At 42.4% G+C, this 27,293-nt stretch overlaps 1 protein-coding gene and 1 long non-coding RNA gene across 5 annotated transcripts in view; one reads left to right on the top strand and one right to left on the bottom strand.

Moving 5' to 3' along the window:
• LOC142651635 (uncharacterized) overlaps positions 1–938 on the bottom strand; it is a 54,751-nt gene extending 53,813 nt beyond the window's left edge. The window contains exon 1 of one of the 3 annotated variants that reach the window (XR_012847662.1): positions 475–938. This is a non-coding gene — a long non-coding RNA (uncharacterized LOC142651635). Of the gene's footprint in view, positions 1–329 lie in introns of all 3 variants that reach the window. The other 2 variants (XR_012847661.1, XR_012847660.1) reach the window with 2 other exon arrangements.
• On the top strand, positions 754–27,293 carry DEK (DEK proto-oncogene). Of its 2 annotated transcripts, none has more exons than XM_075826587.1 (11): positions 754–920; positions 7,341–7,502; positions 7,909–8,007; positions 20,189–20,298; positions 21,379–21,473; positions 21,616–21,736; positions 22,516–22,740; positions 24,263–24,398; positions 26,017–26,183; positions 26,335–26,403; positions 26,529–27,293. In XM_075826587.1, the coding sequence occupies exons 2-11, from the start codon at positions 7,349–7,351 to the stop codon at positions 26,538–26,540; spliced, it is 1,188 nt and encodes a 395-aa protein (XP_075682702.1). In that variant the 5' UTR covers positions 754–920; positions 7,341–7,348; the 3' UTR covers positions 26,541–27,293. The 2 variants fall into 2 exon arrangements, with proteins under 2 accessions (XP_075682702.1, XP_075682701.1); XM_075826586.1 differs by lacking the exon at positions 754–920 and adding an exon at positions 954–972.

The following is a 27,293-nucleotide window of genomic DNA, read 5'->3' on the forward strand; positions in this document are numbered from 1 at the left end:
AGCCGTTCTTCATTGAACTCAATGAAGAACAGCTCAAAATTTACGGCTGTCAGAGAAGCCTCGCAAAATACGAGGAGCATTTACGTCTGAAACGAGGCAGCTGTTTTCTCCTGAAAACAGTCTGTCTTTTCAGACGTAAAAGCCTCTCATCCTGTGCACATACCCTTACGCCTCAAAATATATGTATAAATTGACAACAGGGTATTGAGATACATCCTATTGAAAGGGGGATAGAAAGACCCTGTTGTCAATTAGCACACGATTCCAGGAACAATAACAGGGGAAAGGCACCGTGCAGAGTTCTAAGAAAAGGGGTTTTGTTATTTTACCCTCCAACTTTGCTACGCATAGGACCCTGTTCTCCTCAGCACCTCTAGCAGTTGTAGAATATAGACAAACAGCCAAAGAAGCCAGTCTGTTTCAACACTGTACAAGCCTCTAGTGGTGGGCTGCCATAAAGACAATGACACGCACATAGACAAGCTGCTTCTTTTCTCCAGTATTCTCTTCCTGCAGTACACACAGCTGTAACTTGGTAAATGGCAGCTATTACATAACCGCGCTGTAGCTTCCGGGGTACTATCCTGTCACAGCAGACGCTGCTCATGTACACCGCCGTTCTTGTCCCTCCTCCTGTGTTCCCGCCCTGACAGGGAGCTGCTGCTCCTCCTCCCCTCTTGTGGTTGGTCGTAGCTTTCCCGCTTTGCTCTTACACCGCCATTTTAAATAAAAATAAATAAATAATATAGGACACCGTCTTAAGCAGTCCTCCTCCAGGGCACTGTATCTACAGGCGTTTACCAGAACAATAACCTACAAGCAGCTCGGTTTTAAGACTTTGGACTGGCGGAATTTTCCAGTCGTTTCTTATTCTAAACCCGTCTTCCCGCTGCGCCATCTCACGCCGGCCCGAGCACAGGGTGAGTGTCCAGAACATTACTGCGCACTGGTGCGACCCTCGTCATTTCTCCGGTGTGTGTATATGTGTTGTGTATAACTGTGTACGCGCTTGGCACCGCACATGTCGTCTGTAAATATCCGTATGAATGCGTGCCTGGAACTAGTGTATATATATATATATATATGCGCTAGCATTTCCGTGCCCGTCTGTAATGAGTTAATCTATTGCATATTAATCCCTGTTACAGTTGTATATTCTTGATGTAACTACAAGCCCGTGTAGTGACGGGTGGGTATTAACGCATTAGTGTCTTCATAGGGATGCCCTGCTTTATAATTTGCTCTCTCATGTGGTTTCCTGCAGATCTTGGCACCTGATGATGATGATACTAGTGCCCTTTCTAATCCATATTTTGGCCCCAATGACTTGGACTTGACCGATCAGTTCATGCGGCTTATTTGTCCTCTGACACTTCGGTGTTCCGGGCATCAGGTGCTGTTGGATGGTAATCTTGTACTTCCCGCCTCCATCTGCTTTGGGAGCTGTCATTATTCCTATAGGGAATATGCACTCGCTGCTTAATTTGATTACATGATGACTTGGCTCCTTTAGGGAAATGTTTTTATAATTATGTGTCTTAAATGAAGTAAGATCTGCAGCACGGAGAGTCTCCCAAGGCTTCAATAGATTTGGCCTGTTTACGAGTACTAATAATTATATAATAGTTTATTTAACATTGTTTATACATAGAAATATTTCATTCTTGTTGGTAAATGCTCCTTGCCCAGCATCATCTATGTTGGAGGAGATTTATTAATACTGGTGCTGTGTGCGAGTGGTGAACCACTCTCCCCAGGGCAGTGTGTGCCAGATTCGTCAACAGTGCCCACACCCTGGTGATGAAGCTACCATAGGTGTAAAGCAATGCCAGGTTGATAAATGAGTCATGCTTGGCACAAGTCTGAAGTTGAGAATTATTTACTCTATGTACAAGCCAGTGTACTGACAGTCGTTCTTTTGCCTCATAAGCCATGTTTTTTGTTACCCCACAAGTTCTCTGTGGGATTGAGGTCAGGGGATTGGGCTGCCACTCCATTACCTGAAATCCTGTTTGTCTGTAAAAAAGATGTTGTTCACTTACTGGTGTGTTTTGGGTCACTGTCGTATTTAAACACCGATTTCTTCTTCGGCATAGGGCAACATGATCTCCAGTATTTTTCATTATTATTTCAAATATTCATAATCATCCCTCAGCGTCTCCATTTTTCAGGAAGGGATTCGTTCCTTGCTGATGGATGTGCCGACCTCACTCCTCTGCATGAGGGTTCTCGGGACCATGGTGGCCTCAATCGAGACAACTCCATTTGTGCAGTTCCAGACCTGCCCTTTACAGCAAACGACCCTCTCCCAGATGTTTGCAGTCGCTGGATCTGAAGTTCATCATTCCCCCTCTTGGTCCGCCGCTCGCTTCCGTGATGGCCCACTCCTCTGGCTCTTTACCGGGTGAACGTCTTCCTCCCTCTGAACTGGCTGATCCTCTCCTCGTGTGCCGGTCTCAAGGGCTGGGGGGGCACTCTTTGGCGTCTTTCCTTCCCATTAAACTTCTGAAATTGAGAGCCATTTTTCTGTCTCCTTCACTGGACTCGGTCTTTGGACACCTGGTTAAGGGTTCAAGCGGACCATCCCATGGCTTATCTAAATCACCAGGGCGGCATTCGCAGCGCCATAGTGATGGTCGAGTCTTGCAGGATCCTAGTCTGGACGAAAGCTCCTGTTCCGTCTCCCACAGTGGTTCACACTCCCGGGTCAACAATTCAGTTGCGGGCTTTCTCCATCGCGGAACGGTGGACCCTGGGTAGTGGTCTCTTCAAAAAGATGTCTTCGACCAAATTTGTCTCAGTTGGAGATGTCCGGATGTTGAATTGATGGCCTCCAGTTTCAATCGATAGGTCCCCTCCATCTCTCGAGCTCAGGATCCAGAGGCCTGCGCCTTGGCTGCTCTCCTGGCATCATGGTCAGACTTTAGTCTCCTGTATGTCTTCCCTCCTCTGCCTCAGCTTCTCCGGCTCAAGGTGGTAGCCCGGGGTTGGCTGCGCCGCTGTCGGTACGTGGACTTTGTGTTCCTGTTGACCTACGTCCTGTGGCCCTTACTCCTCCATTCTGACCTGCTCTTTCAGGGACTTCTCTCCACCAGAAATTAAGGTTGCTACGTTTAACGGCATTGCTATTGAAGCTGCCATTCTGAGGGCTCGTGGCTTTTCGGAGAGTGTTCTTCTCACTATGCTTAAGGCCAGAAAATCCTCTTCAGCCCGCATTTATCATTATATATGATAGACTTACCTTGGTTTATGTGAGGATTGCAAGATTCCCATCTCACGTTTTTTTTTTGGTTTTTTTTTCTTGTCCGGGATTCTATAATTTTACAAAGGGGTTGGCATCACGGTTTAGCTCTCGGCTCCCAGAAAGGGCAGGTGTATGCCCTTTCAATCCTGGCATCTAAAGCTGACCTTAAGAATTTTTTGCAAGGTGTGGCTCAAGCAGCCCCCCTACCCCTTATTGTTCACCAATTCCCTTGTGGGATCTGAATTTGGTCTGGGATGACGTTGCGGTCGACTCCATTTGAACCCTTGAGAGAAATCGCTCTTTGTTTTCTGGTTGCGGCGATCTCCACCCGTAGGGTCTCAGAGTTGGCGACGCTATCATCGTTTCCCGTTTCGGAGTAGTCACCAAGATAAGGCAGTTCTCCACCCGGTGCCGCCTTTTTGCCTAAAATGGTTTCGACCTGCCACGTGAATGAGGCTATTACCTTGCCGTCTTTGTCCTTCTCCCAGTCATTCGAGGGAGCGTTCCTTCCACAACCTGGATGTTGTCTGTGCTCTGCAGATTTACCTTTTCTATCACTGCTTCCTTCCTTCTGGCGGTTGAATTCTCTCTTCATCCTTCCAGAGGGTCCCAGGAAGGCTTTGGGTGGCCTCTAAGTAAAGCCACAATTGCCAGGTGAATTTGAATAATTGTTCGAGGCTTATTGCATCCAGGGAAAAGTTGTTTTTTTTTTATTTTTTTTCTCCCCCTTTCCGGGTCATGGCCCTCTACCAGAGCGGATGGAGCTACCTGGACTGTGCGCCATCAGGCCTCTGCAATTCAATTGCGCAAAGTGGCCACACGTGGTCTTCTCTGCACACCTTCGTCAAGTTCTACCAGGTGCATACCTCTGTATCTGCAGACTCTTCTCTAGGTCGCAATGTATTGCAGGCATCTGTGAAATACCTGACCACGTCCTGTGTTCTGTTCCCACCCCTGGGGCCTCTCTAGGACATTCCACTGTCTGTGTCCTTCAATGTAATGAACAAAAAAAAAAACTTTTTTTTTTTTTTTTTGTCTACTCACCGTAAAATCCTTTTCTTGTCCAGTTCATTAGGTGACACCGCTCCAACCCAATGGTTTTCAGTGTTTGTTTTTTTTGCATTTACGGTTGTCCGTTTTGAGGGATTCTCCTCGTGTTTGACATACTTATCTTACCTTATAGCTGCTTCTCCTCCTACTTCAGACAGAATTGCTCAGTGTCTGTGGGCAGGGTAAACTCTGTAGGAGGAGTCACTGTTTTGTTTTTTAATGTATTGATTAACTTTTGCGGTAATAGAAAACCAATTTTTATTTATTTTTGCTTCTTAAATATACGTAGTTCTCGGTGTGGTATAAAAAGTTTATTCTGCGGGTTGCCACGATACCATAACAACTTTTTTTTTTTTTCCTGCTAACATTGCTCTATAAGAGGTTGCTTTTTGCGGGATGACTTGTAGTTTTTCTTGGTACTAATTTGAGGTACATATGACTTTTTTATCGTTATTTATTGCATATTTTTTTATTTTTTTTAGGTAGGCGTGATGAATAGAAATGAATAATTCTGGCATTGGCTTACTGTTTACCGCGTTCACCTTGCAGGTTGAATAATGTAGTAATTTTTATATTTCTTGTTAGGGACGCAGCAATACGAATTCTGTAGCTTTTATTTCTAATGTTTTTTCATAAAGCATTTTGTAAGGTGAAGTGGGATCTTACATTTTTTATTTTTCTATAATTTTTGTCCCATTATGGGACTTTACTATGCGATCATTTGTTCACTAGTATAATAACACTGCAATACTTGTGTATTATACCTGTCAATGTAAAACTCACAGGCACTCAATTAAGCCCTGCCAGGGTGTGATGGCAGACTTGGAGACCTTTTTGTTAGGCCCACGGCTACCATGCAATCTATCAGCAGCTTGCAATTGCACCGCAGGGGGGATTGAGGGAGCCCCCGACATCTGAAACCACTTAAGTGCCGCATCATCTAAGGCTGGATTCACACGAGCGTGTGCGTTTTGCGTGCGTTGCAGTTCCGTGTGTCATGTTTGCTATGTGGCTGCGTGATTTTCACTCATATGCCATTCCTATGACACATGGTTTTGATGTTTAGAAAAAGAAACAAAGGAAGTGGTTTTATTTTTTCCTTCACTTCTTGATCTACTGTTGCGCGAATAACGCGCCACACACGGAAGTGCTTCCGTGTGCTGTGCGTGATTTTCACGCAATCATCGACTTCAATGGGTGCGCGATGCGTGAAGAACGGCTAAGTATCGGTCATGTCATGAGTTTTACACAGCGGACACGCTGCATGAAAATCACAGAATGTCTGAATGGCCCCATTGACTAACATAGGCCCGAGCGATGGGAGTGATTTTCACGCGCGTATCACTGACGTTAAACACGTTCGGGTGAATAAGGGGTTTAATGGCCGAGATTGGTGCAAGATACCCATGCTGGGCTTATGACACAGCACCGTGAAAAGGCACCCTGACAAAGTACCCTTAATGACCAGGTGGTCATTAGGGGGTTAATGGGTCCTTTTCAGGTTTCCGTCATGGTGTCCATCGTTTTACTGGGAAAAATAGCGTAGCAAGCTCTGGTACTTTAGACGTGATCTGCATCAGTCTCCTAATGGGGCCCCCGCAGTAGATGTGAACATAGCCTTATCGGGGAACAGTCCAGCTCCACCATACACGTGACATAACGTTGATCAGTCCCAAATCTCTATTGTGTATAGCTAGCTTAGGAGGAATGGCGTTGTCTGAACAAACCGCTTGAGTCATGACACTGCCAACTGCCCACTTGTTCTAATGACTGATGGGGTCCTAGGCCTTGAACCCCCACATATGTGACCTTCTGACATGTCGTATTTTGTGTCAGTGTTTGCTCTATCCAGGGTGAACTTTTTAAAGGGGTTTTCCGGGTTAGAAAAATAAGCGTTTAAATGACAAGTGATGACTGCTTACTTATAGATGGCCACTGTATCGGTCAGAAGCGCTGTACCGGCGTTTTCAGCGCTGGTCACATGGCCACTTCAGCTCCTGTAGATCATTGGTATTTAGTGATTAAAACCACCTGTCCCCTAGGGCACGCCCCCAGTGGTTTACATCCCCCCCCCCTTCTTTCGGTCTAGCTGCGCATGTGCTGTCTACATTAATGCAACCCGAACCTCTCCCCCTGCTTCTTTCTAGCGCAGCTTGATTTCGATGTGTCGGGACTGGATAGATACATTTTTTTTTATTATTTTTTTTAGTGCAGTATAAGGGTATGTTCACACGGTGTTTTCAGGCGTAATTCAGGCGGTTTATGCCTGAAAAAACGCCCCTAATACGCCTAAAAACATCTGCCCATTGCTTTCAATGGGAATTATGATGTTCTGCACCAGGGAGGCTTTATTTTACGTGTCGCTGTCCAAATACGGCGCGTAAAATGACAGCTCGTCAAAATAAGTGCAGGACAATTCTTGGGAGGTTTTTGGAGCCGTTTTTCATTGACGCTATTGAAAACGGCTCCAAAAACGTCCGTAAAAAAACGCAGCGACAATCACGATTGGCTTAAACGTCTGAAAATCAGCTCCGTATTTTCAGACGTTTTTGCTCACTGCGTGTGAACATACCCTAACTGTAAGCCGATATTAGCAGATGCAGTGATCTCACTTCCATAAAAAAAATGGGATAACACTGCGTCTGTTAATATTTGCTTACACACCGTTACACCACACTAAAAAAGGGCTCATGTGTATCCGGTCCTGACACCTCTAAATCAAACTATGCTAGGAAGAAGCAGGGGGAGAGGCTTGGGGTGTGTGGATAGAGTGGAAGGGGGGGGGGCTTCCCAGTGGCCCACCCACTTCATTGGCCCAAAACTGAGAGCTAGAGTTCTGTGGTCACGTGACCACAACTGAAACGGTGTAATGGCGAATTTGATGTTGGCAGCGTAGTCCTCATTTGTCGTTTAAACACGCGAACATTTTTTTTTTTTATCTGGAAAACCCTTTTAAGCCTTGGATTTGTCAAACTCTCAGGTCTAGTTCGATAGATCTAGAACTCTCGCTGGAAGTGTCATGTTTTCCTTTGCTTTTTTGTTTAAGTAAGAAAAATGTCTACAGCTGGTACGTCAGACACTCTTAATAAAGAGGAATCTGAGACTGTGGGTGACTCCACACAAGAGAAAGTGAAAGATGATACTGCAAATGGAAGTGAAGGAGAAAATGATGGTGAGGAGGATGAGGAGGATGACGATGAGAAAAAAGGTATGTAAATAAGTTAGACTGAGCTCTTGCAAGTTAAAAGGGTATTCTGGAAATTTTAATATTGATTATCTATCCTTAGAATAGGTATTTAACATCAGATCCGACTCCCGCCACCCCCCTCCGATTAGCTGATTGAAAGGGCTACGGCACTCCAGTGAGAGCGCTTTGGCCTCGTAAATTGCTTACCAGGTACAGCGCCGTATATTCATTAGCCGCTGTGTGGTATTTCTGCTCAGTCCTATTCACTTGAACGGGACTGAGCTGCAGTACTAGAAGGTTACTGTGGGCAAACTTTAAATACAGTTAAATGTACAAAGTGTTCTGGTCAAAACCCACTTTTTCTAGAATGTGATGAAATGTTTATTATTCCTGTTTAAAGTGTTTGATTTCTATTTATTTTACTCAGAAAAGAGCCTCATTGTAGAGGGTAAAAGAGAAAAGAAGAAGGTGGAGAGATTGTGCATTGAAATGTCGGTGGTAAAAAAAGAACCAGTTTTAACTGAAGGTAATGACTTTTGTTTCCACTTTATACTAAAAGGCGTTACTTGGGCACTGGAAATTATTAGCGGTGTACTCGCTGCAATATTTGAGTACACTGTTAATATACATTCCAGTCCCACATCGCGCGGATTATGAGGTTTTAATAGATCTTTACGGCGCTGGCGGGGGGACTGGTAGTCTAGCCGAACAGTCTTTCATGATGACGCGTCTTGTCGTCATGTGACCGGCCCCGCTATATGCTATGTGATCGATGTACTACTGCTACATAAATCTCATAATCCGTGCAATGGGGGACCGGAATGTATATTAGCAGTGTACTCCCATACTGCAAAGAGTACACTGGTCGTATTTTTCGGTACCCACATAACACCATTGAATTTTACATGTTCATTGGGCAGCTGTTTTGCTAGTCCATTGCCCAATGTATAGGTGACTGCTACTTGCATATCTTATCTCACTGTCCACAGATGTTCTTGGTCTTATTGTGTCACTGACTACGTAAAAGGTAGAATTATGCCTTACCAATAATTCAGTTTGCATGAGTTCACCATGACCGCACCAACACTGGAGAGATTGCCCCTGGACCCTATAGGAAAAAGAAACACACAGAGGTTAAAAGCCCCCTCCTCCTTCCTGGCCCCAGGTTTTTATTTCCAACTCCAGGGAATTAATAAAAGTATAAACCTTTAAAATAAACTTATGTACTAAGAGGGAGGGTTCTTCTATGTAGCTGCTCTACAAATCTGCTCTAGTGATTCAGAGGACTTTTGAGCCCACGAGAACGAGACTGCTTTAGTGGAGTAAGCTTTGAAAGCCTATTGCAGATCCTTCCCTGAGTTTATAGGCGTCACAGATGGCCATTTTTAGCCAACGTGCTATAGTCCCTTTTTAGAAGCTTTCTTTCCATGGAATTGTAGAAATTTAGATCTTTCCTCCAAGGCTTGGTTAGCTGAAGGTAAAACAAAATTATACATCTTGGGGTATGTTCACACGGCCTATTTACGGACGTAATTCGGGCATTTTAACCCCGAATTACGTCTGTCAACGCTTTCAAGCCGTAATTTCAAACATCTGCCCATTGAAAGCAATGGGCTGATGTTTATCTGTTCACACGAGGCGTATACGCGTCGCTGTCAAAAGACGGCGCGTAAATAGACGCCCGCGCCAAAGAAGTGTCATGTCACTTCAGACGTAAATGGAGCCGGTTTCCATGGACTCCATGGAAAACCAGCTCCAGTTACGTCCGTAATGGACGCGGCGTTCAAGTGCCTGCACATCCCGTTACGGCTGAAATGATGGGGCTGTTTTTTCCCTTAGGCCTCATGCACACTTCCATCACCGTTTTCTCGGCCGTTTTTGACGGATCCGTGTGTCTGTTTTGATATCAGTGTGTACTGTGTGTCCATTCCGTGTTTCCGTTTTAAACTGACGTGCTTCCGTTTCCGTTAAGAAAACGGAAGTTATTGAACTTTATTTGAACTTGTCACATGTCCCAGTCTGAACTTTGGCATGCCCTGCCGTTGCTAGGGCAACGGATCCATGAAAAAAAAACGGACGGCACACGGAAGCCTTTCGTGTGCAGTCCGTTTTTGTTTTTTTTTGTTCTTTTTGATGGACCCATTGACTTCTATGGGCCCCACGGTCACGGACTCACTTGCCAAAGTAGGTCATGCTCTACTTTTAACGGAACAACGGATCGGTCAAAATAACGGAAGTGTGCATGGGCCCATTGAAATGAATTGGTTCAGGGTGCGATCAGTGACAAAAATGGATGGCACCCTGAAGGAAAGAACTGAAGTGGGCATGAGGCCTAACGTCCACAGTATCGAATTCTTCTTCCCTACTCGACTTGGTATTGTTGCAAAATGATGACAAAATTATATCTTGTGATCTGTGAAAATCTGTAACTACCTTGGGAAGAAAGGCTGGATCTCTCTTCACAGTAACCCCATCTTCTGAGATCACTAAAGAGCACTTGGATGGAAAGTGCTTGTATCTCACCCACCCTCCTGGCCGAGGTAATGGCTACTAGGGTTGCACGATTCATCGAAACTTCGATACTGTTTAGATACAGTGCACCCACAGCTTAGTTATAGTAACACATGAGTGTTGTTAGAGCGGGGCTGTGGCGGTGTGCTACGGCCATTGCCCCGCTCCTGAGTCCTGACAAGTGTGCGCACGGTCAGCATGATGTGATACGACCAGCTCTGCACTAATGAGCGCAGACACTGAAGACAGAACATGGTGGGCGCCCTGCAAAACACCCCCATGTTCTTTCTTCAGTGCCTGCGCAGCTCATGCTTATTGTCAGGAGCGGGGCAATGGTTGTATTACACAGCCCCGCTCTAACGGCGGAGGTCAGAGAAATCTAATCTCCGCCGCTATTCCCCTGAATGCTGCGATCAAATCTGACCGCAGCAGTCAAGGGGAAAATGAGAATGGGGGATGCCCTTTGGATCGTGTCACGGAATCCCTGTGACGCGATCAAGGGATGTAACCTATATGGGCAGACAGCCCAGGGTCCATTGAAGGACCCCAGGGCTGTCTGCCCATATTTAGTGTTAGATCATACTTGGGTATGTCCTAACAACTGCCTGTGCGGAATCAGTACACCGGCTAATGTACTGGCATATAGATAAATGGCAGTTCGTTAAAGTTTAAACAAAATAAAAAAATATTAAATGTAAAAAAAAATACACACACTTTTTTACAATAACCATTAAAATAAGCCTTAATACATAAAATATACACATTCTGTATCGTCACGACTGTAATAACAAATCTATAGCATCACTTGGGATTACGCCGTTATAATATAAAATAAAAACTGCTTTCTTTCACTTATTGAGGCACGAGGCTTTATGAATTTTGAGCCTCCGTTTTCCTCACATTAACAGTAATGAACCCAATGTTGTCCATTATGACTGGGGAACATGATGGGGTTAATTACTATTGTGAGGCACATGGAGGTTCAAAATAATCACACCACGTGCCTCACCAGAAAATGTAAGAGCGTGTTTATTTTTATTTTTTTATTGTTGGCAAAGTATCGTTTTGAATAAATTTTGATGGTATCATTTGAAGTCCACCACCTGGACTGAAGCAATTTTTTGCAATTCGCTGTAATATTTATTAAAGAAAGAGTAGATACGGAGTATGTATATAAAATATAACTTTTACTATATTTTCATTAACAATTTTAGAAAAATAGAAATATACACATGGTGATTTCATATGCTAAATACTCATGCATTTTTCATGTATTTCCTATGATATGCATCCAAAACTTTAAGACCGCAAATTGTCCACCTCAATGAGGGTTATTAATCTGTTGTGGTTTTTTTTTCTGAGAAGGTTCCACCAACATTTGATGTTATGCCTGCCTTATGTAAATGACAGAAGTTATATGGAAATTAGGGGCTAGTACCCCACTACCCATTTAGATGCTGGAAGTCATCCATCTATTCCGTCAATGCAGAGGAATTAGGTAACCTCTCTTCAAAGAATAAAAGTCCTCCCAACGTTTCCTCTTGGCCAAGCGATTCCTCAGGGGAAATAGGCCAAAAAAACAGCTTTACCCAGGTTCCATGGGTGCTGCTGTAAAATTATTGTGGCTGTCTATTTAGAGAGAGCTTTCAAATGAAAGCATACTTGCAGTGGCAAGAAATCACCTTCGGTCTTTAGGTGTCCGAACCAATGCCTGTTTCTGGCGTCTGACGTCAGATTTTGTAGGTTCGGGTGAAACAGGGGACCTTGAAGAAGATCCTCTCTGAGGAAGGTAAACCGGGTCTTCGACTGCCAATCATTTTAGAAGGGCGAACCAGCTTCTATTGGGCCAGTATGGGGCGATTAAGATGACAGAGATCTGCCTTCTGAATTCTTTGGAGGACCCTCTGTATCAATGGTAGAGGTTGGAAGGCGTATGCTAGCTGAAAGCTCCAACTCTGTGCTAAGGAATCTACAGCTGATGCTTTGTCTCTTGGATTTAGCGAAAAGATATATATATTTTTTTTCTTTACTCTGTTCTTGCTGGAGGCAAATGGATCCACTTCCGGAAGGCCCCAGGCTTGGAGTGAAATTGACTCCACGCTACAGATGGAATGCAGGAGGTCATCATCCCTAGGATGGACATCGCTTCCCTTATTGAACACTAAGTTTTCTGTTGAAATTTGCAGACCCTCTGTCTGATTGCAAGATTCTTTCCCTGTGGGAGCAACGGGATCTGGTTTTGGGAATCTAGCAGAACCCCTAGAAAACTTTGTTCTGCTTGGAGACAGATCCCACTTTAAGTTAAGAATCCATCCCAGATTTTGTAGAAGGTGGGTAGCTACCTAGAGATGATTCTTCATAGTGTGTCTTGAAGGAGCCGATATTAGAAGGGATTATGATGATGTTTTGAGCCCTTAGAAATGCGACTGCTTCTACTATAACTTTGGTAAACCGCCATGGGGCTGACGATATTCCAAATAGAAGTGCCGAGCATTGGAAGTGCTGGATTTTTCAGTGAAAGAGCAGAGCAATCCTGATAAATTTTTGATGGGCTGGATTAATTGGGAGGTGGAAATGCTCATCATTTAGGTCTAGTGACCATATATGCATTTTCTGAATCCATGGAATTGTGGTCTTTATAGTCTCCATTTTGAAACGTTTGTATTTTATAAAGCGTTTCAGATTTTTTGGGATTTATGATGGTCCTGTATGACCTGTCTGGCTTGCCAACCAAAAATAACCAGGAGTAATGGACTACTTCTGTAGAAGGTACTGGCACTACTGATCCTGGCTGAATCTGATCTAGAACTCCTTCCTCCAAAGTAACCTGAGGAGAGGTAAATTCTATTTTGTATCCCTCTTTCAGGGTTCTCCAAATCCAAGGATTCTGAGTGATATTATTTTTTTATTTTTTTTTCCCGTTGATGTACAAAATGGGACAACCTACCTTCATAGCGTCATTGTTTACTGAAAAAAAATCTCTGCCCCCTACCTCCATTAGGATAGCTCCATCTACCACTTTTACCCTTGCCTCTATATTCCCTATTAAACTTAAAGGGACAAATGCTTTTTGGGCTTTATTTGTCTTTCCTCTGGGAAGACCTTCTTTTTATAGGATTTTATCTAAATCTGAGCCAAAGACCAGTTTCCTTTCAAAAGGGATATCACATAACTTAATTTTAGACTGTGTCTCCCTCAGCCCAATATTTGAGCCAAAGCGCTTATCTGGCCAAGTTGGATAACACTGCCGAACGAGCCGCAAATCTAGCTTTAATATAGGAATAATTGATATGATCCCTAGGTGGTTTTTTTCCCTCAATCTGATCTTCGACCTGATATACAACGATCTGGTCACACTGGCCACACCTGTGGCTGCTAAATTTGGTTTAAATAATGCTGTAGAAACCTCCCAGGCCTTTCTAAGAACCCCATTCATCTTCCTGTCCATTGGGCCTCTTAGCTGTGAAGCATCTTCGAACGGAAGTGCTGTTTTTCTGACCACCTTGGATACTTGTGCGTAGGGCTGGGCAACTAAGCGCAATTAATAGAAGTGATCTTGCAGATTTTGGTTTTATCAGTTTTTTCCCCAGTTTAAACTGTATCTGCATCTTCAGGACGCAGATACAGTTGAATCCAATGGTAGAGCAGGGGACTGTAAGGTCCCTGCTCTACTATTCACTATGTATCCCTGGATGCGAGGCCCAGGTAAACTTAGAGGCTCTGTCACCACATTATAAGTGGCCTATCTTGTACATAATGTGATCGGCGCTGTAATGTAGATTACCGCAGTGTTTTTTATTTAGAAAAATGATCTATTTTCACCAAGTTATGACCTATTTTAGCTTTATGCTACTTACTTAATAGAGAACTGGGCGTGTTTTTACTTTTGACCAAGTGGGTGTTGTGGAGAGAAGTGTATGACGCTGACCAATCCGCATCATACACTTCTCCCCATTCATTTACTCTGCACATAGTGATCCTGCGTTCAGTATGTGCAGTCACATACACACACATTAACGTTACTGAAGTGCCTTGACAGTAAATAGACATCGCATCCAACCAGGACGTCTATTCACAATCCTAACACTTTGGTAACGTTTGTGGGACTTACAGCGCAGCAAGCCTAATCTCACAAGATCTCGCTGTAAATGGCATTTTACAGCGAGATTACGGGACGGGATGTCTACTCACAATCCCGATACTTCGGTAACGTTTGTGTGGGACTTACAGCACAGCAAGCGTAATCTCGTAATCTTGTGAATAGACGTCCTGGTTGGACGCGATGTCTATTTACTGTCAAGACACTTCAGTAACGTTAATGTGTGTGTATGTGACTGCACATAGTGATCCTGCATTGTTTACTATTTGCCGAGTAAAATGAATGGGGAGAAGTGTATGACGCTGATTGGTCAGCGTCATATACTTCTTTCCACAACGGCCACTTAGTCAAAAGTAAAAACACGCCCAGTTTTCTATTAAGAAAGTCATTAGCATAAAGCCAAAATAGGTCATAACTTGGTGAAAATAGATCGTTTTTCTAAATAAAAATGACTGCTGTAATCTACATTACAGCGCTGATCACATTATGTACAAGATAGGCCACTTATAATGTGGTGACAGAGACTCTTTAAAGCCAAAATTGATGACTGTACTTTCTGCTTAACCACTGGTCTGATTTCTTTCTAAATGTGTACTCTCTCCTGATGTACGAAATCGGCCATGCAGGTGCTACATAGTGGCTTCTTGTCAGGCAGAAGTTTTTTGTTTTCTTTTAGCGCATATTGCGCATTTTAAAGAGCACCTTTCACCTGCCCATACCATATGCAGTGCTTCACAAACACTGTCTCACTTGAAATTATTTTTTTTTAACTTCCTCCGTTATTTACATATCGGTGCCGTTCTATTTGGCGCCCGATATGTAAATAACCCCCTGAGCTGTCAATGGGGCGTGTAAATGGCAGGGGGCGTGTTACTATCGCTGTGACACTGTCCAATCCGCTATGGACCGTCACAGCTGGTTGAAGGAAAGACTGATCTCACAAGAGATCACCCAGAACACTGTCTGAAAAGAGAGAGAGAGGAGAGCGTGCGCGCGCACATACTGCTCCGCCACAGAAGAGGAGAAGTAGAATGTGAATTCTTCTGTTCCGTGGCGGTGGGAGTTTCGTCGGCAGCGGCTTCGGAGCTGTGCATTCTCTCACTTTTCAGCTCTCTGCAGACCAGGACGACAAGACTGTGTGATCTCGCGAGAGATCAGTCTTGTCGTCCTTGTCTGCCGAGAGCTGAAGAGAGAGAGTCCGCAGGCATGTGCACAAAGTGGCCAGCGGCATTGGAAATTTCACAGCGATACTAACACGCCCCATTGACGGTTGAGGGGTTTATCTACATATCGGCGCCAAATATAACTGCACCGATGTGTAAATAACGGCAGAAGTTAGAAAAATAATTTCAAGTGAGACCAGGTTTGTGAAGCACTGCCCATTACATGCTGCACTCGGCTGCACATGTATGGGCAGGTGAAAGGTTCTCTTTAAGGACCTGCATTGAAGAGGCTCTGTCACCAGTTTATAAATGCCCTATCCCCTTCCTAATCTGATAGGCGCTGTAATGTAGATAACAACATTGGTTTTTATTTTGAAAAACGATAATTTTTGAGCAAGTTATGAATAATTTTGATTTATGCTAATTAGTTTCTTAATCCCCAACTGGGCGTTTCTTAACTTTTGACCAAGTGGGCGTTGTAATAAGAAGTACATGACGATGACCAATCAGCGTCATACACTTATCTCCTTTCATTTCCATCTGTATTCACAGCACAGCGTGATCTTGCGAGATCACGCTGTGCTGTCACATACACCCACAGTAACTTTACCGAAGCGTCTTGAGAGTGAATAGATATTGCCTCCAGTCAGGATGCGATGTCTATTCACACTCCCAAAACTTCGGTAAAGACACTTCGGTAAAGTTACTGTGGGTGTATGTGACAGCACAGCGTGATCTCGCGAGATCACGCTGTGCTGTGAATACAGATGGACATGAAAGGAGATAAGTGTATGACGCTGATTAGTCATCGTCATGTACTTCTTATTACAACGCCCACTTGGTCAAAAGTTAAACACCCAGTTGGGCATTAAGAAACTAACATAAATCTAAAATGGTTCATAACGTACTCAAAAATTATTGTTTTTTTCAAAATAAAAACCAATTATCTACATTACAGCGTGGATCCGATTTTATATAGGAGACTTATAATCTGGTGACACAGCGTCTTTAAGGTTTGGCAGAAGGAGTCTTGTCGCTCTACGAAAAAAAGAACGACCGACTCCTGAGCTACATTCAAACAAATGACATTGTAAAAAGATTCCCTTTTAGGGGTTTACACACTGAACCAGGGATTACCAAGGGCTTCACGTAATCAGGGCGCTGGGAAACCTGGCTGTCAGAAGTAGACATCTGCACATAGTCCAGCTAAGTCAAAATCTTCACCTTAAATACCTGAGGTATTGATGACCTCACTGCGTCCGCCACCTGGTACCTCCCATCCATGCTTCCATTTGATTCCGGCGCCAAAAACCGAGCAACCACAACATCCCAATGTCTCTTGCTAATGATGCACCTCGGCGCCGACACTCCCGCCGGAAGGGACGTCTGACACTGAGGCGTCCGACGTTCAGCCGGCGCCACAAGACGACACCAGGCTCTCCCTGTAATTGGTAGCGCAGGAGGAAACAAAACATGCCACTGCATCCCAGGGAGAGTACAGAGGTGGATCGGAGAAGGCCCAAGGCGGACTCCGATCCTAGCGGCACACTAGGCCAGCAACCTATAACCCCTCAGGATGGCAACTGCGCTCCAATCTCCAAGCCTACAAGCAGGAATGGAAAAGCGGTATCCAGGGAGGATTTTAACATAGTTGTTTTCCTGTTCCAAGAGGAGATCTATCCGGTGTTGGCGCAGTCATGGTGACTATATATGTAAACGAGATTTGCAAACTTTTTATATCCAATATGACAATACACAGATTTTCTGCCACCTAATATATGTTTATCATAGTAAAGGTGTGCCAACGTATTTCTGTGATCTCTCACTGGGTGGGGTAGTTTGATTGTTCTTTGTAGACAGGCTTTCCCTATATCGCAGGCTTGCGTTGCAAGGAGAATTCGGTATTTCCTCAGTATATCTAAAGTATTAAGCAAGAGAGCCTATGCTATTGTGTAGTATATACAGTCGTGGACAAAATTGCTGGTACCCTCTGTTAAAGAAAGAAACCCACAATGGTCACTGAAATAACTTGAAACTGACAAAAGTAATAATACATTTTAATTTACTGAAAATCAAGTAATGTAAGTCAGACATTGATTTTGAATTGCGGTTCAATAGAAAAAAACCGAAAACTGGCCTGGACAAAAATGATGGTAACCTTAACTTTAATATTTTGATGCACAACCTTTTGAGGCAATCGCTGCAAACTATTTCTGTAACTCTCAATGAGACTTCTGCACCTGTCCACAGGTATTTTGGGGACTCCTCGTGAGGACACTGCTCCAGCTGTCTCAGGTTTGAAGGGTGCCTTCTCCAGATTGCTGGTTCCAGCTCCTTCCACAGATGTTCATTAGGATTTAGAACAGGGCTCATAGAAAGCCACTTCAAAATAGTCCAATGCTTTGCTCTTGGCCATTCTTGGGTGTTTTTAGCTGTGTGTGTTTTGGGTCATTATCCTGTTGGAGGACCCATGACCTGTGACTGAGACCAAGCTTTCTGACACTGGGCAACACATTTTGCTTCAGAATGCCTTGATAGTCTTGATAAATTTACCCTGCACAGATTCAAGAAACCCTGTGCCTGATGCAGCAAAGCAGCCCCAAAATATAACTGAGCCTCCTCCATGTTTCACAGTTGGTCCTTCCTCTGCTTTTGTATGAAAGTTCTGGGCACCATGATGGCTTCCATCGAGGCCATTCCCCTTGCCTAGTTCCACACTTGTTCGCTTCAGAGGGTGATCTCTGTGGAGCCGCTATTTGTTTTCCCTAGACCGCCCAATCCTTCCCTGGTGGCTTTCCTCTGCAGAGATCCCTCAGATCCGCTTCCTTATCCTGCCAGACTTTTGGGTTACGGAGGTGTCTTACGGCCCAGGGCCTCTGTTCCCACTCGGTCCCTGAACGACTCTTCTGGTAGATGGTACAGTCTAGCTCAATCCTCAAGGTGCAGGACACTGTTTTCTGTGGCAATAGTGTAAGCATCCAAGATTCTGGAGTTGGTATTGCTTCACTTTCATGCTCTCAGCAGTCAACATTCCCAGGGTCAACAATTAGGTTGCAGATTTTCTTAGTTGCAAATGAGTTGACCCAGGGGCCCTGCATTACGAGGTGTACAAAGAAATCTATTTCAGGTGGGGCACGTCAGATGTGGACTTCCTGGCATCTTGACTTAAATGCCAGGTCCCCCTATTCGTCATTATTCTATGACTAATGCCTGTGGATGAAAAAATATTCCAAGAGGCATGAGGCAGTGTGTATGAAGGTAACTTGCACACCAATATAAATGCAATAAGCATAGAAAATGTATTGTAGCCATAAAGATAGAAAAATACAAGTCCTCTACAAAACAAGAATATTTTAAAACCTGTATTCCTCCCACGAGGCAGCTCTATAAGACGATAAACCTCTTTTTTGGGCACTTCTTATTACAGAATACAAAAGGTACACGCCTAGCTGCTCTGAAAATAGCATGTTAATGTAACATCAGATACTTCTTCTGTACGGATTGATGAGCTCAGTGCCTGTGGGAGGGGTATATACATACTATTTTTTTTATCGCGGCAACACTATATACCCATGGTCTGTGTCCCACACTGGACAAGACAAAGATTTTACGCAATGTACTAAAAAAAAAATAATATTTTTTTACCCAGTGCCACACATGATAGGACCAAACCAAAATCCTTACTATGGTATATGATGCGACACTTCTCTTTTTGTGTGTATGCTTCTTAGGGGCCGTGTTTGGCTTTGACTGATGGGTTGTCTAGAAAATGGCACTTTAATATTTATTGCATTTAAGTGATGGTTCCTCTACTACAAGGAACACCCCATTCAGCAGCTTAGATAGACCATGTGTCACCACAGTACAAAACATCTGTCACCTTTTTATATTTTATGCACCCATTGCAAGAACACTTTTTTTAATAAAGTTTTTATATTCGTTAAACATTTTTGGGATAGAAAATTGTTTTTCCTACTCAAGACACATGGCCACCAACACTTACCCCAAGGCTGTGAAATGAACAATCGTTCTAATTGAACCTGTCACCTACTGCATGTTCAATTCTTTTTCGCCCCTTCGTTTGAAACTGTGATGAGGTGCAAGGTAGTCCGTTCTGTTTTTCTCTGGTAGACCCTCTGTTCCAGGCTGCCCTTGGTTCTCGTGATCGCAACTCTTGACTCCCTGAATCCTAAAGCATTGTTTGTAGGGACCAGAGCAGAGGTCAGGCTCTCTATGCAAGTCTGAGAGTTACATCGAAGCTCTCAGACTTGCATTGAGAGATTGACTTCTTAAAGAGTTGGAATAGAGACGTTGCTCAATTCACGAATCCCCGTCGTTCCAGTGCTCTGTTCCTCCTCGCCGCTGGCTGTGTATTGAAGTAGCTGCAGTGCTGATGTGCTTGTATACCCACATGATCACTGCAGCCAATCAAAGTGGGTATACGGCACGTGATCGCTGCAGCCATGTCAATACAGTGGCAGGGGAAACGGAGCCGTAGTGCTGAAACGACAGGGATCTGTGGGGTAAATGGTTTTGTGTGGTTTTTTTTTAAGTAAAAAGGGGTTCTTCGAGTTAAGTGTCAGATGTTGAACAGCAGTGATGCTAGCATATAATGTACCCGCTTTTTATGTGTATAATCCTGAAATTATTCCACAGGCCTCTGTGTTGGAGCAAAAAAAAACAAAAACTGCCTTTTCTAGAAGTGTCACATTGTATAAGTATGATGTTGTTGCAATCGCTACTTAAAGTTTTTTTGGTTTTTTTCCTGTTCCACGGTTTAGTGCACTTAATCAGCAATCCAGAAAATGCTGTCAGCGCTTGGTGTCTAAATATTTGTTATTTCTTCTGCCTACGTTGATTTGGCCTGGAACGTCGCTTCTACAGCAATTTCTTGCATAGATGGGATTTTCACTTTTTATAACCTTGCTTTCTAGGAAAGGGACAAAAACTGTATGATATTGAAAGAATACAATACTTTTTAAAGAAAAAGAAATGTGAAGGATTAAGACTCTTGCATCGATTGCTTTTCAGTCGACAGGGCACAGTAAGTAAAATGTAAAACTCAATTCCTTTTGCTGCAGACCATTCTGCAGCATATCTATGGTATTTTGTTTAAACCCATTAACCTAAATTGTGTATTCTCAGAGCGTCTTCTGCACCAAAAATAAGTAGGTCTGCTATGTGTACACATGACCTTTTTTGGAAGTGACTTTTTGCAGACCATATGGTAGCAAATTTTTTAAAGGGGTGTTACGATTTCGGCCATTTATGGCATATCCATAGGATGTCCCGTAGCTGCTGCTACGCTGTTTCCACAACTCCCATTCACTTCTTTGGGAGTTCCAGAAACAACAAAACGCGCTCAGCTGTTTAATAAAAACCTGGCCACCTAGTCAGACAGTGGCCGAAGTCCAGTGACCGAAAGTTCCTAAATGTTTTCTTCAGTGGAAATATTTTCATTTATATTATCCATCCTCCATGCTTTTGTTTTGTTTTTATTCTCAAAGTAAATCTTTACCTCAGATTTAGGACCTGTTCACATCTGCGTTGGAGGCTATGTTAGGGGCCTCCTTCACAGATCTGTCAGATTTCCGGAAACAACCGCTCCGCATGCTACAGTATTTATTCTGGTAAAACCACGGACTCCCCAACGGAACCCATTAAAGTCGATTGGTTTCAGAGGCCACCGGTGGTGTCCGTATTCCAACTGAATAGTTGCGTCCAGCATTCCCTTGTTCTGCTCCTCTGACGGAACAGAACAACGGAATGCCCTGACGCAGATGTGAACTGTGCCTTACAGCACAGAAATTTAACAGCGGATTTCACCTTTAATAGGAAGGGTGAAATTTGCCACATTTTAGAGATTTGAAAGTCCTCCAGAAAGGCTCGGTTTTTTTTTTCTGCATGTGTGAATTGGATTTAGAACATCTCATTCACTTACATTGCACTGTAGTTTGCTCTGCATTTGAGGTTTGAGTTATATATTCTGATAAAAAAAAAAACATTTAGGTATCATTCACATAAAAAAAAAATCATGTTTGAGATATAGAATCCCGCCAAGGGAATAAGGGATATCTGGAAGGTGGGGTATTTTTTTATATTGATATGGCTTTCTTCTTGGTAGGTGAACATGATAAAGAAAAATATTGGTCAGTTTAATGGCTTTCCATTTGAAAAAGGCAGTGAACTGTACAAAAAGAAGGAAGAGATGCTTAAAAAGTAAGGGACTTATGTATTTTGTTTGTGTGTTGTGTTTTTTTTATTTATTTTTTTATTATTATTTTATTTATTTTTTCTTCCTCTCCCACTTTGTTTTATGGTTTTTCATTGGCTCCACAATTTATTTTATTTTTTTACCTAGGTTTAAAAAAGATGACATGAAAAATATCTGTGGTGTTCTAGATCTGGAAAAGTCTGGTGTGAACAGTGAATTGGTTTCTAGAATTATGAAGTTCCTCATGGAGCCAAAATCTACAGGAAAAGTAAGACTTGCTACATTAATTTAAGAGAATCTAACAGGACAGGTAGGTAGACTTGTAAGTAAGTCTCCCTACCAGTGACTTCCAGTCCCTGGGTTTTATCTCCAGATAAGCACTAGTACCAGTCTGAAGGGAGTGTGCCTTCTATTTCGGTTCTTGCTCTAAGGTTAGATTCACACGAGCGAGTGCAAACTCGTACATGAAAAATGGCCGTGTTTCACGTCCAAGTTGCACCCGTGCGAGACCTGTTTTCACGCATCCCTCAGACTTGCGTATTGAGGGACCCATGAAAATGGACGAAAATAGGACACGTCCTATTTTTACACAGTCCGTTAAAGCAACAGCTGTGTGAACAGCCCCATTGAAATACATGCGTTCGTGTTTTGGCTATAAAATAAAAAAAAAAACCCGTCCATCACACAGACTTTTAATACGTTCGTCTGTATAAGCCCTTAAACTGCACTTGTACGGGCTTCTACATGATCCTCCAAAGACTTCAGTTAGCAGGCACTGAGACTGCTGTAAGCTGGGTCAGCCATTTTGCGGAATGGGACAGCTGGGTAGGGAAACACTACATGCATTCAGCTCTGTGTTGCTATATTCGCATAAGAAGCTAGGGAGGAATATTCATTTCAAGGGTAGAATTATACCAACTAGGGATATAGTTCGAACTGTAGCTGCAAAATGTATTTGCCTTGATTTTTGGTAGTACTTCCTTATTTCTTTTCTATTGTGCGGTTTTTGTTTGTTTTATAATTGAATTTTATGTATTTCTCTTCCAGCCCTTGCCAAAATCCAAATCAAAGCCTCCAAAAGGTGGTAAAAAGGAACGTAGCAGCTCAGGATCTGCTCGAAAATCAAAGTCTCGTAGATCCAATGTCATTTTGACTGATGAGTCTAGTAGTGAGGAGGAGAAAAAGGATAAGGAGGAGTCTTCAGCCGATGACAAAGAAAGTGAGGAGGAGGAGCAAGTGGAAGATGAGGAACAGGAGGATGAGGATGAAGCGGTACGAATGAGAAATGCATATAATGTGCGAGGAAAAAAGTGCTGTTAAGTGACACTGATGGGTGGAACCTTTTTTAGATTGCAGTGTAAGAGTGCGAACCATACAAACATAGGTGGCGAATGGCTGCACAACTTTTAATGGTAAAACTGGTATTACCGGCAACATCGTGTACCATTCGCCACCGCATGTTTGCTGCTTCGTGTTCTCACTCTTAATGCTTCCATTCCTTTTTTGAGGATAAGCAGGACGATAAGCATCCTAGAGCAGTTGGCAGTAAAGTAAGAATATATATGACAATGTTAAGACGTGGCAGGTTTGTTGTGAATTTACCACTGATTGGTCAGCGTCATACACTTCTTCTCTCCACAACGCCCACTTGGTCATATAGTAAAACACGCCCAGTTGTCCCATTGAGAAACTCATTAGCATAAAGCTAATATAGGTCATAACTCCATCATAAAATGATAGTTTTTCTAAATAAAAAAACACTGCTGTAATCTACATTACAGCGCCGATCACCTGTACAATATAGGCCACTAATAATGTGGTGACAGAGCCTCTAAGTTTATTAGCAAACTAGGGCCACATGTGGGATATTTCTAAAGACTGCAGAATCTGGGCAATAAAAAAATATATTGAGTTGTGTTTCTCTGGTAAAACAGTCTGTGTTCCAGGAAAAAAATTATTACTTACGAAGTTTGGCAAAAAAAATTGTAAATTTCACCTCCAATTTGCTTTAATTCCTGTGAAACGCCTAAAGGGTTAAGACCCTTTTTCTTAATGCTGTTTTGAATACTTTGAGGGGGCAGTTTTTTAAAATTGGGTGATTGGTTGAAGCCACTTCAAGAAAATTTCAAAAAGCTATTTTACAGGGACCAGTTCAGTTCTGAAGATGTGAGAAATTGCTGATTAAAGTTTTAAACCTTGAACGCCATAGAAAAATAAAAGGACATTCAAAAAATTATGCAAACATAAAGTAGACATATGAGAAATGTAAACTCATAATTATTTTGTGTTATTACTATCTGTCTTACAAGCAGATACATTTAAATTTAGCAAAATGCTAATTTTTCAAAATTTTCCCTAAACTTTGGTGTTTTTCCCAACTAAATATGGAATTATCGATCACATTTTTTCACTAACACAAAGTACAATAAGGCACGAGAAAACAGTCTCAGAATCGCTTGGATAAGTAAAAGCAATCCCAAGTTATTACCACATAAAGTGACACATGTCAGAATTGAGAAAATGGGCTGTGTCCACAAGTCCAAAACTGGCTGTGTCTCCAAGGGGTTAAATGTGAAAAAGGGAGTGCCCGAAGACTGCAAGCTTGATATACTTTATTAAAGAGTTTTTACTACAACATACCTTATACTTCCATATTGGGAACAGCTTAGTGAGTTTCCAATATGAATTTATTTCTTTTTGGGTTGGTGCACATCAGACCCATGTAAAAACCCCCTTTGTACAATTTAGTGCTAGGTTGCAGTTTAATACTGGCATTTATTAATCTGCCTTACAGCCTCCAAAGAAGGTTGCCAGGAAAGAAAAGGCCAAAACTAAAGCGACATCAAGGCGTAAGAAAGCAGCAAAGTCTTCAAACATAAAAAAAGCAGATAGTAGTACTACTAATAAAAGTACAAACAGTTCGAAGACCGGTAAGTTATGATTGTTGAGATTTTGACTACAAGTAATTTGATTTAATTATCCATAGCTCACTGCTGTCCAACTAGGCTCCAATTAGCAGATGTAGAGCTAGACACTGAGGTATTGATAACCTATGTACAAAACTCTGTCCAACAGCTGTTACCTGTCAGTAGGTTTAAAGATACTAAATCGCCAGCATGCTGTTTTTCAGCTGGGGTTTAGTGTTCCAAACCTACCTACCTCAAAAAAACGGAAGTTTAGATTAGTAAAGAAAATTACAACTTACCGAAAAGAGTGTATGCTGTACTGTCTTCAAATGCGCATGCGCCCCATGCTGCTCTCGTCTCCTCCCGAAGTTGTAATTTACTTGTTTTTGAGGTAGGTTTGGAACACTAAACCCTAGCTGCGTAACGGCATGCTGGTGGTTCAATGGCTCCAAATCTGCTGACAAGGTCTCTAAAGGTAGTATTGCTTAAAGCAGATATGTCCTTAGACTTTGCTGCCCTATGTAAGAGCCGCATGGTGTGAGGACTGGACCACTTAAGTATTAGCCCAAATAATGCAAAAAAAAATCACCATATGGCAAATGGCAGTCATCAAAGAATACAGTGGACTCTGTTTTATTCATCAGTGGAGTGATTTATTTTTTTTACATTTTTTTTATTTAATGTACTGGCATATGTCTTTGCCAGTAAATTAGCCTGTGTACTGATAGTACAGAGGTAGTTGTTAGAACATACCTAATTATGCCCTAACAGGACATATGGTCAGAGAGCCCTGGGGTCCTTCAATGGGCCCATATATAGTATGTCCCTTAATCCCTGTGACTCGCTCAAAGGGGCATCTCCCCCCTTCTCATTTTCCCCCTAAATGCTGTTTTCCGCTTTTGATCATGGCATTCAAGGGAATAGCGTCAGATCATATGTTTCTCTGATCTCGGCCGTTAGAGCGGGGCTGCGGCTGTGTAATACAGCCATGCCCCACTCCTGACAAGAAGTTTGTGTGGTCAGCATGAGGTGACGCGGGCGGCGCTGCACTAATGAGTGCACTCATTAGTGCAGTGCCGGCCACATCACCTCATGCTGACCGCGCGCACACCCTTGTCAGGAAACGCAATGGCTGTATTACACAGCTGCAGCCTTGCTTTAACTACATTCAAGTGTTACAATACTAAGCTGTGTGGCTGCACAGCTTGGTATCGAAATACATGAAGTAATGGTTTTGAACCGTTTGAGGGTGCACGTCATTGAAATAGTATCGCTATTTTGATGCATCGTGCAACCCTACTTCACAGTAGTATTTACTGCATACATCCCATCCAAAATTCTATACTTGCATGCAGCTTGCTCACAAAATGAGTCCTCTCTGAGACCGATGCTGGAAGAGCACACAGCACTAACCCCCCCCCCCCCCCCCCCCCCCCCAAGTGTCAGAAGCAGAACCCAGTTGCCAGGGCCGATTTTTCTATCCAGTCCTGCAATAAAACATGCTATCTTCATGCCAAAAGATGAAGCTATATTTTAATGACAAAAGGAATATTTGTTTTTTTATTATTGTCTGCAGCATATGTGTGAATTTCATTTTCTGTGTCTTAGCAAAAAGGCTAAAGACTTCAAATTGTATTTACAGTGAAAGCTGTTCAGTCAGAGAGTGAGCTGGATGACAGCTCCGATGATGAACCACTGATCAAAAAGGTGAATAAACCACCTACTGATGATGACCTACGTGAAACTATAAAGAAGCTCTTGGCTGAAGCAGATCTTGAAGAAGTCACAATGAAGCAAATCTGCAAAAAGGTGCTGATCTCCATTTAAAAGCATGTTAAGGCTTCTCTTACACCCCCCTCCGCGCCGATAATTTTGCTTTCATCTGATTGGACACCGTATCCATCTCCAGCCTATTAACGTTTCCGTGGAATGTTTATTTGCTTTTTTTTTTTTTTTTTAGGTAAATGAAAGCTATCCTAACTGTGATTTGTTCTCCCGAAAGAAGTTCATTAAGGCCACTGTTAAAGAAGTAAGTGTTTGCTTAACCCATTACACACCACAATTCTTAATCCCCCCCCCCCTTTTTATCTAGTAAAAATAAAAAATCTCTGTTAGGGTAACTTTAATATTTTTACTTTTTCATCTTCTCTACAGTTAATTTCCTGATTTTCAGTGAATTGTTTTATTCATGGAGAGTACATGGACTGTTGGGAAATACACATTTGGATCACAAGCTCCAAGAAATCGGACACCAGCAAAAATTGTTTTTACCACTTTAAGCACAGTCCTATTTTAAGCAAACGTTGGGGTTTTGTTTCGTTTTTTGTTTTATTATTTAAAATATATGTAAATTGCCTAATTAAGGTATATAATTTGTTTTTTTGACTTTTTTATTTTATTTATTTTTTTTAAACTACTTTTGCTACCACATTTCCGATGCCTTTAATTCAAAAGCTGTCATTTCTGTTAGTGAAGCCTAAATAGGAGATCATTTATATAGGAATTTATATTTTAAAACAACACGATCAGTGTTATGCTATTCATGAAAAGCAGAGAGATTTAAAAAGTTAAAAATGGGAAAAACAAATTCCACAGTAACCTCTGGTGTCGGTATTGTAAATTGACCATCTTATTTTTTACTGACTTTTATCTATTGTTAAAAATGAATGAGTGAGGGTTTCTAAGATTTCATGGTTAAGGTAAATTCATTTTTAAGTGATCATTGTCACCATTTCTTTAATTTGCACATTGCATGTGTATTTTTTTGAAAAAACTTGCATGTAGATGTTAATATTTTTGTATTCTTTCATTTAAATGTGTGGTTTTTTTTTTGTTTTACTTTTTATGGTTCTTGTGTAAATGTAAACATTTGGAAATATACAGCTGTTAAAAAATAAAAAGCTTTCTGACTTATCCGTA

The sequence above is a fragment of the Rhinoderma darwinii genome, chromosome 5, assembly GCF_050947455.1.
Source record: "Rhinoderma darwinii isolate aRhiDar2 chromosome 5, aRhiDar2.hap1, whole genome shotgun sequence".
NCBI lineage: Eukaryota > Metazoa > Chordata > Amphibia > Anura > Rhinodermatidae > Rhinoderma > Rhinoderma darwinii.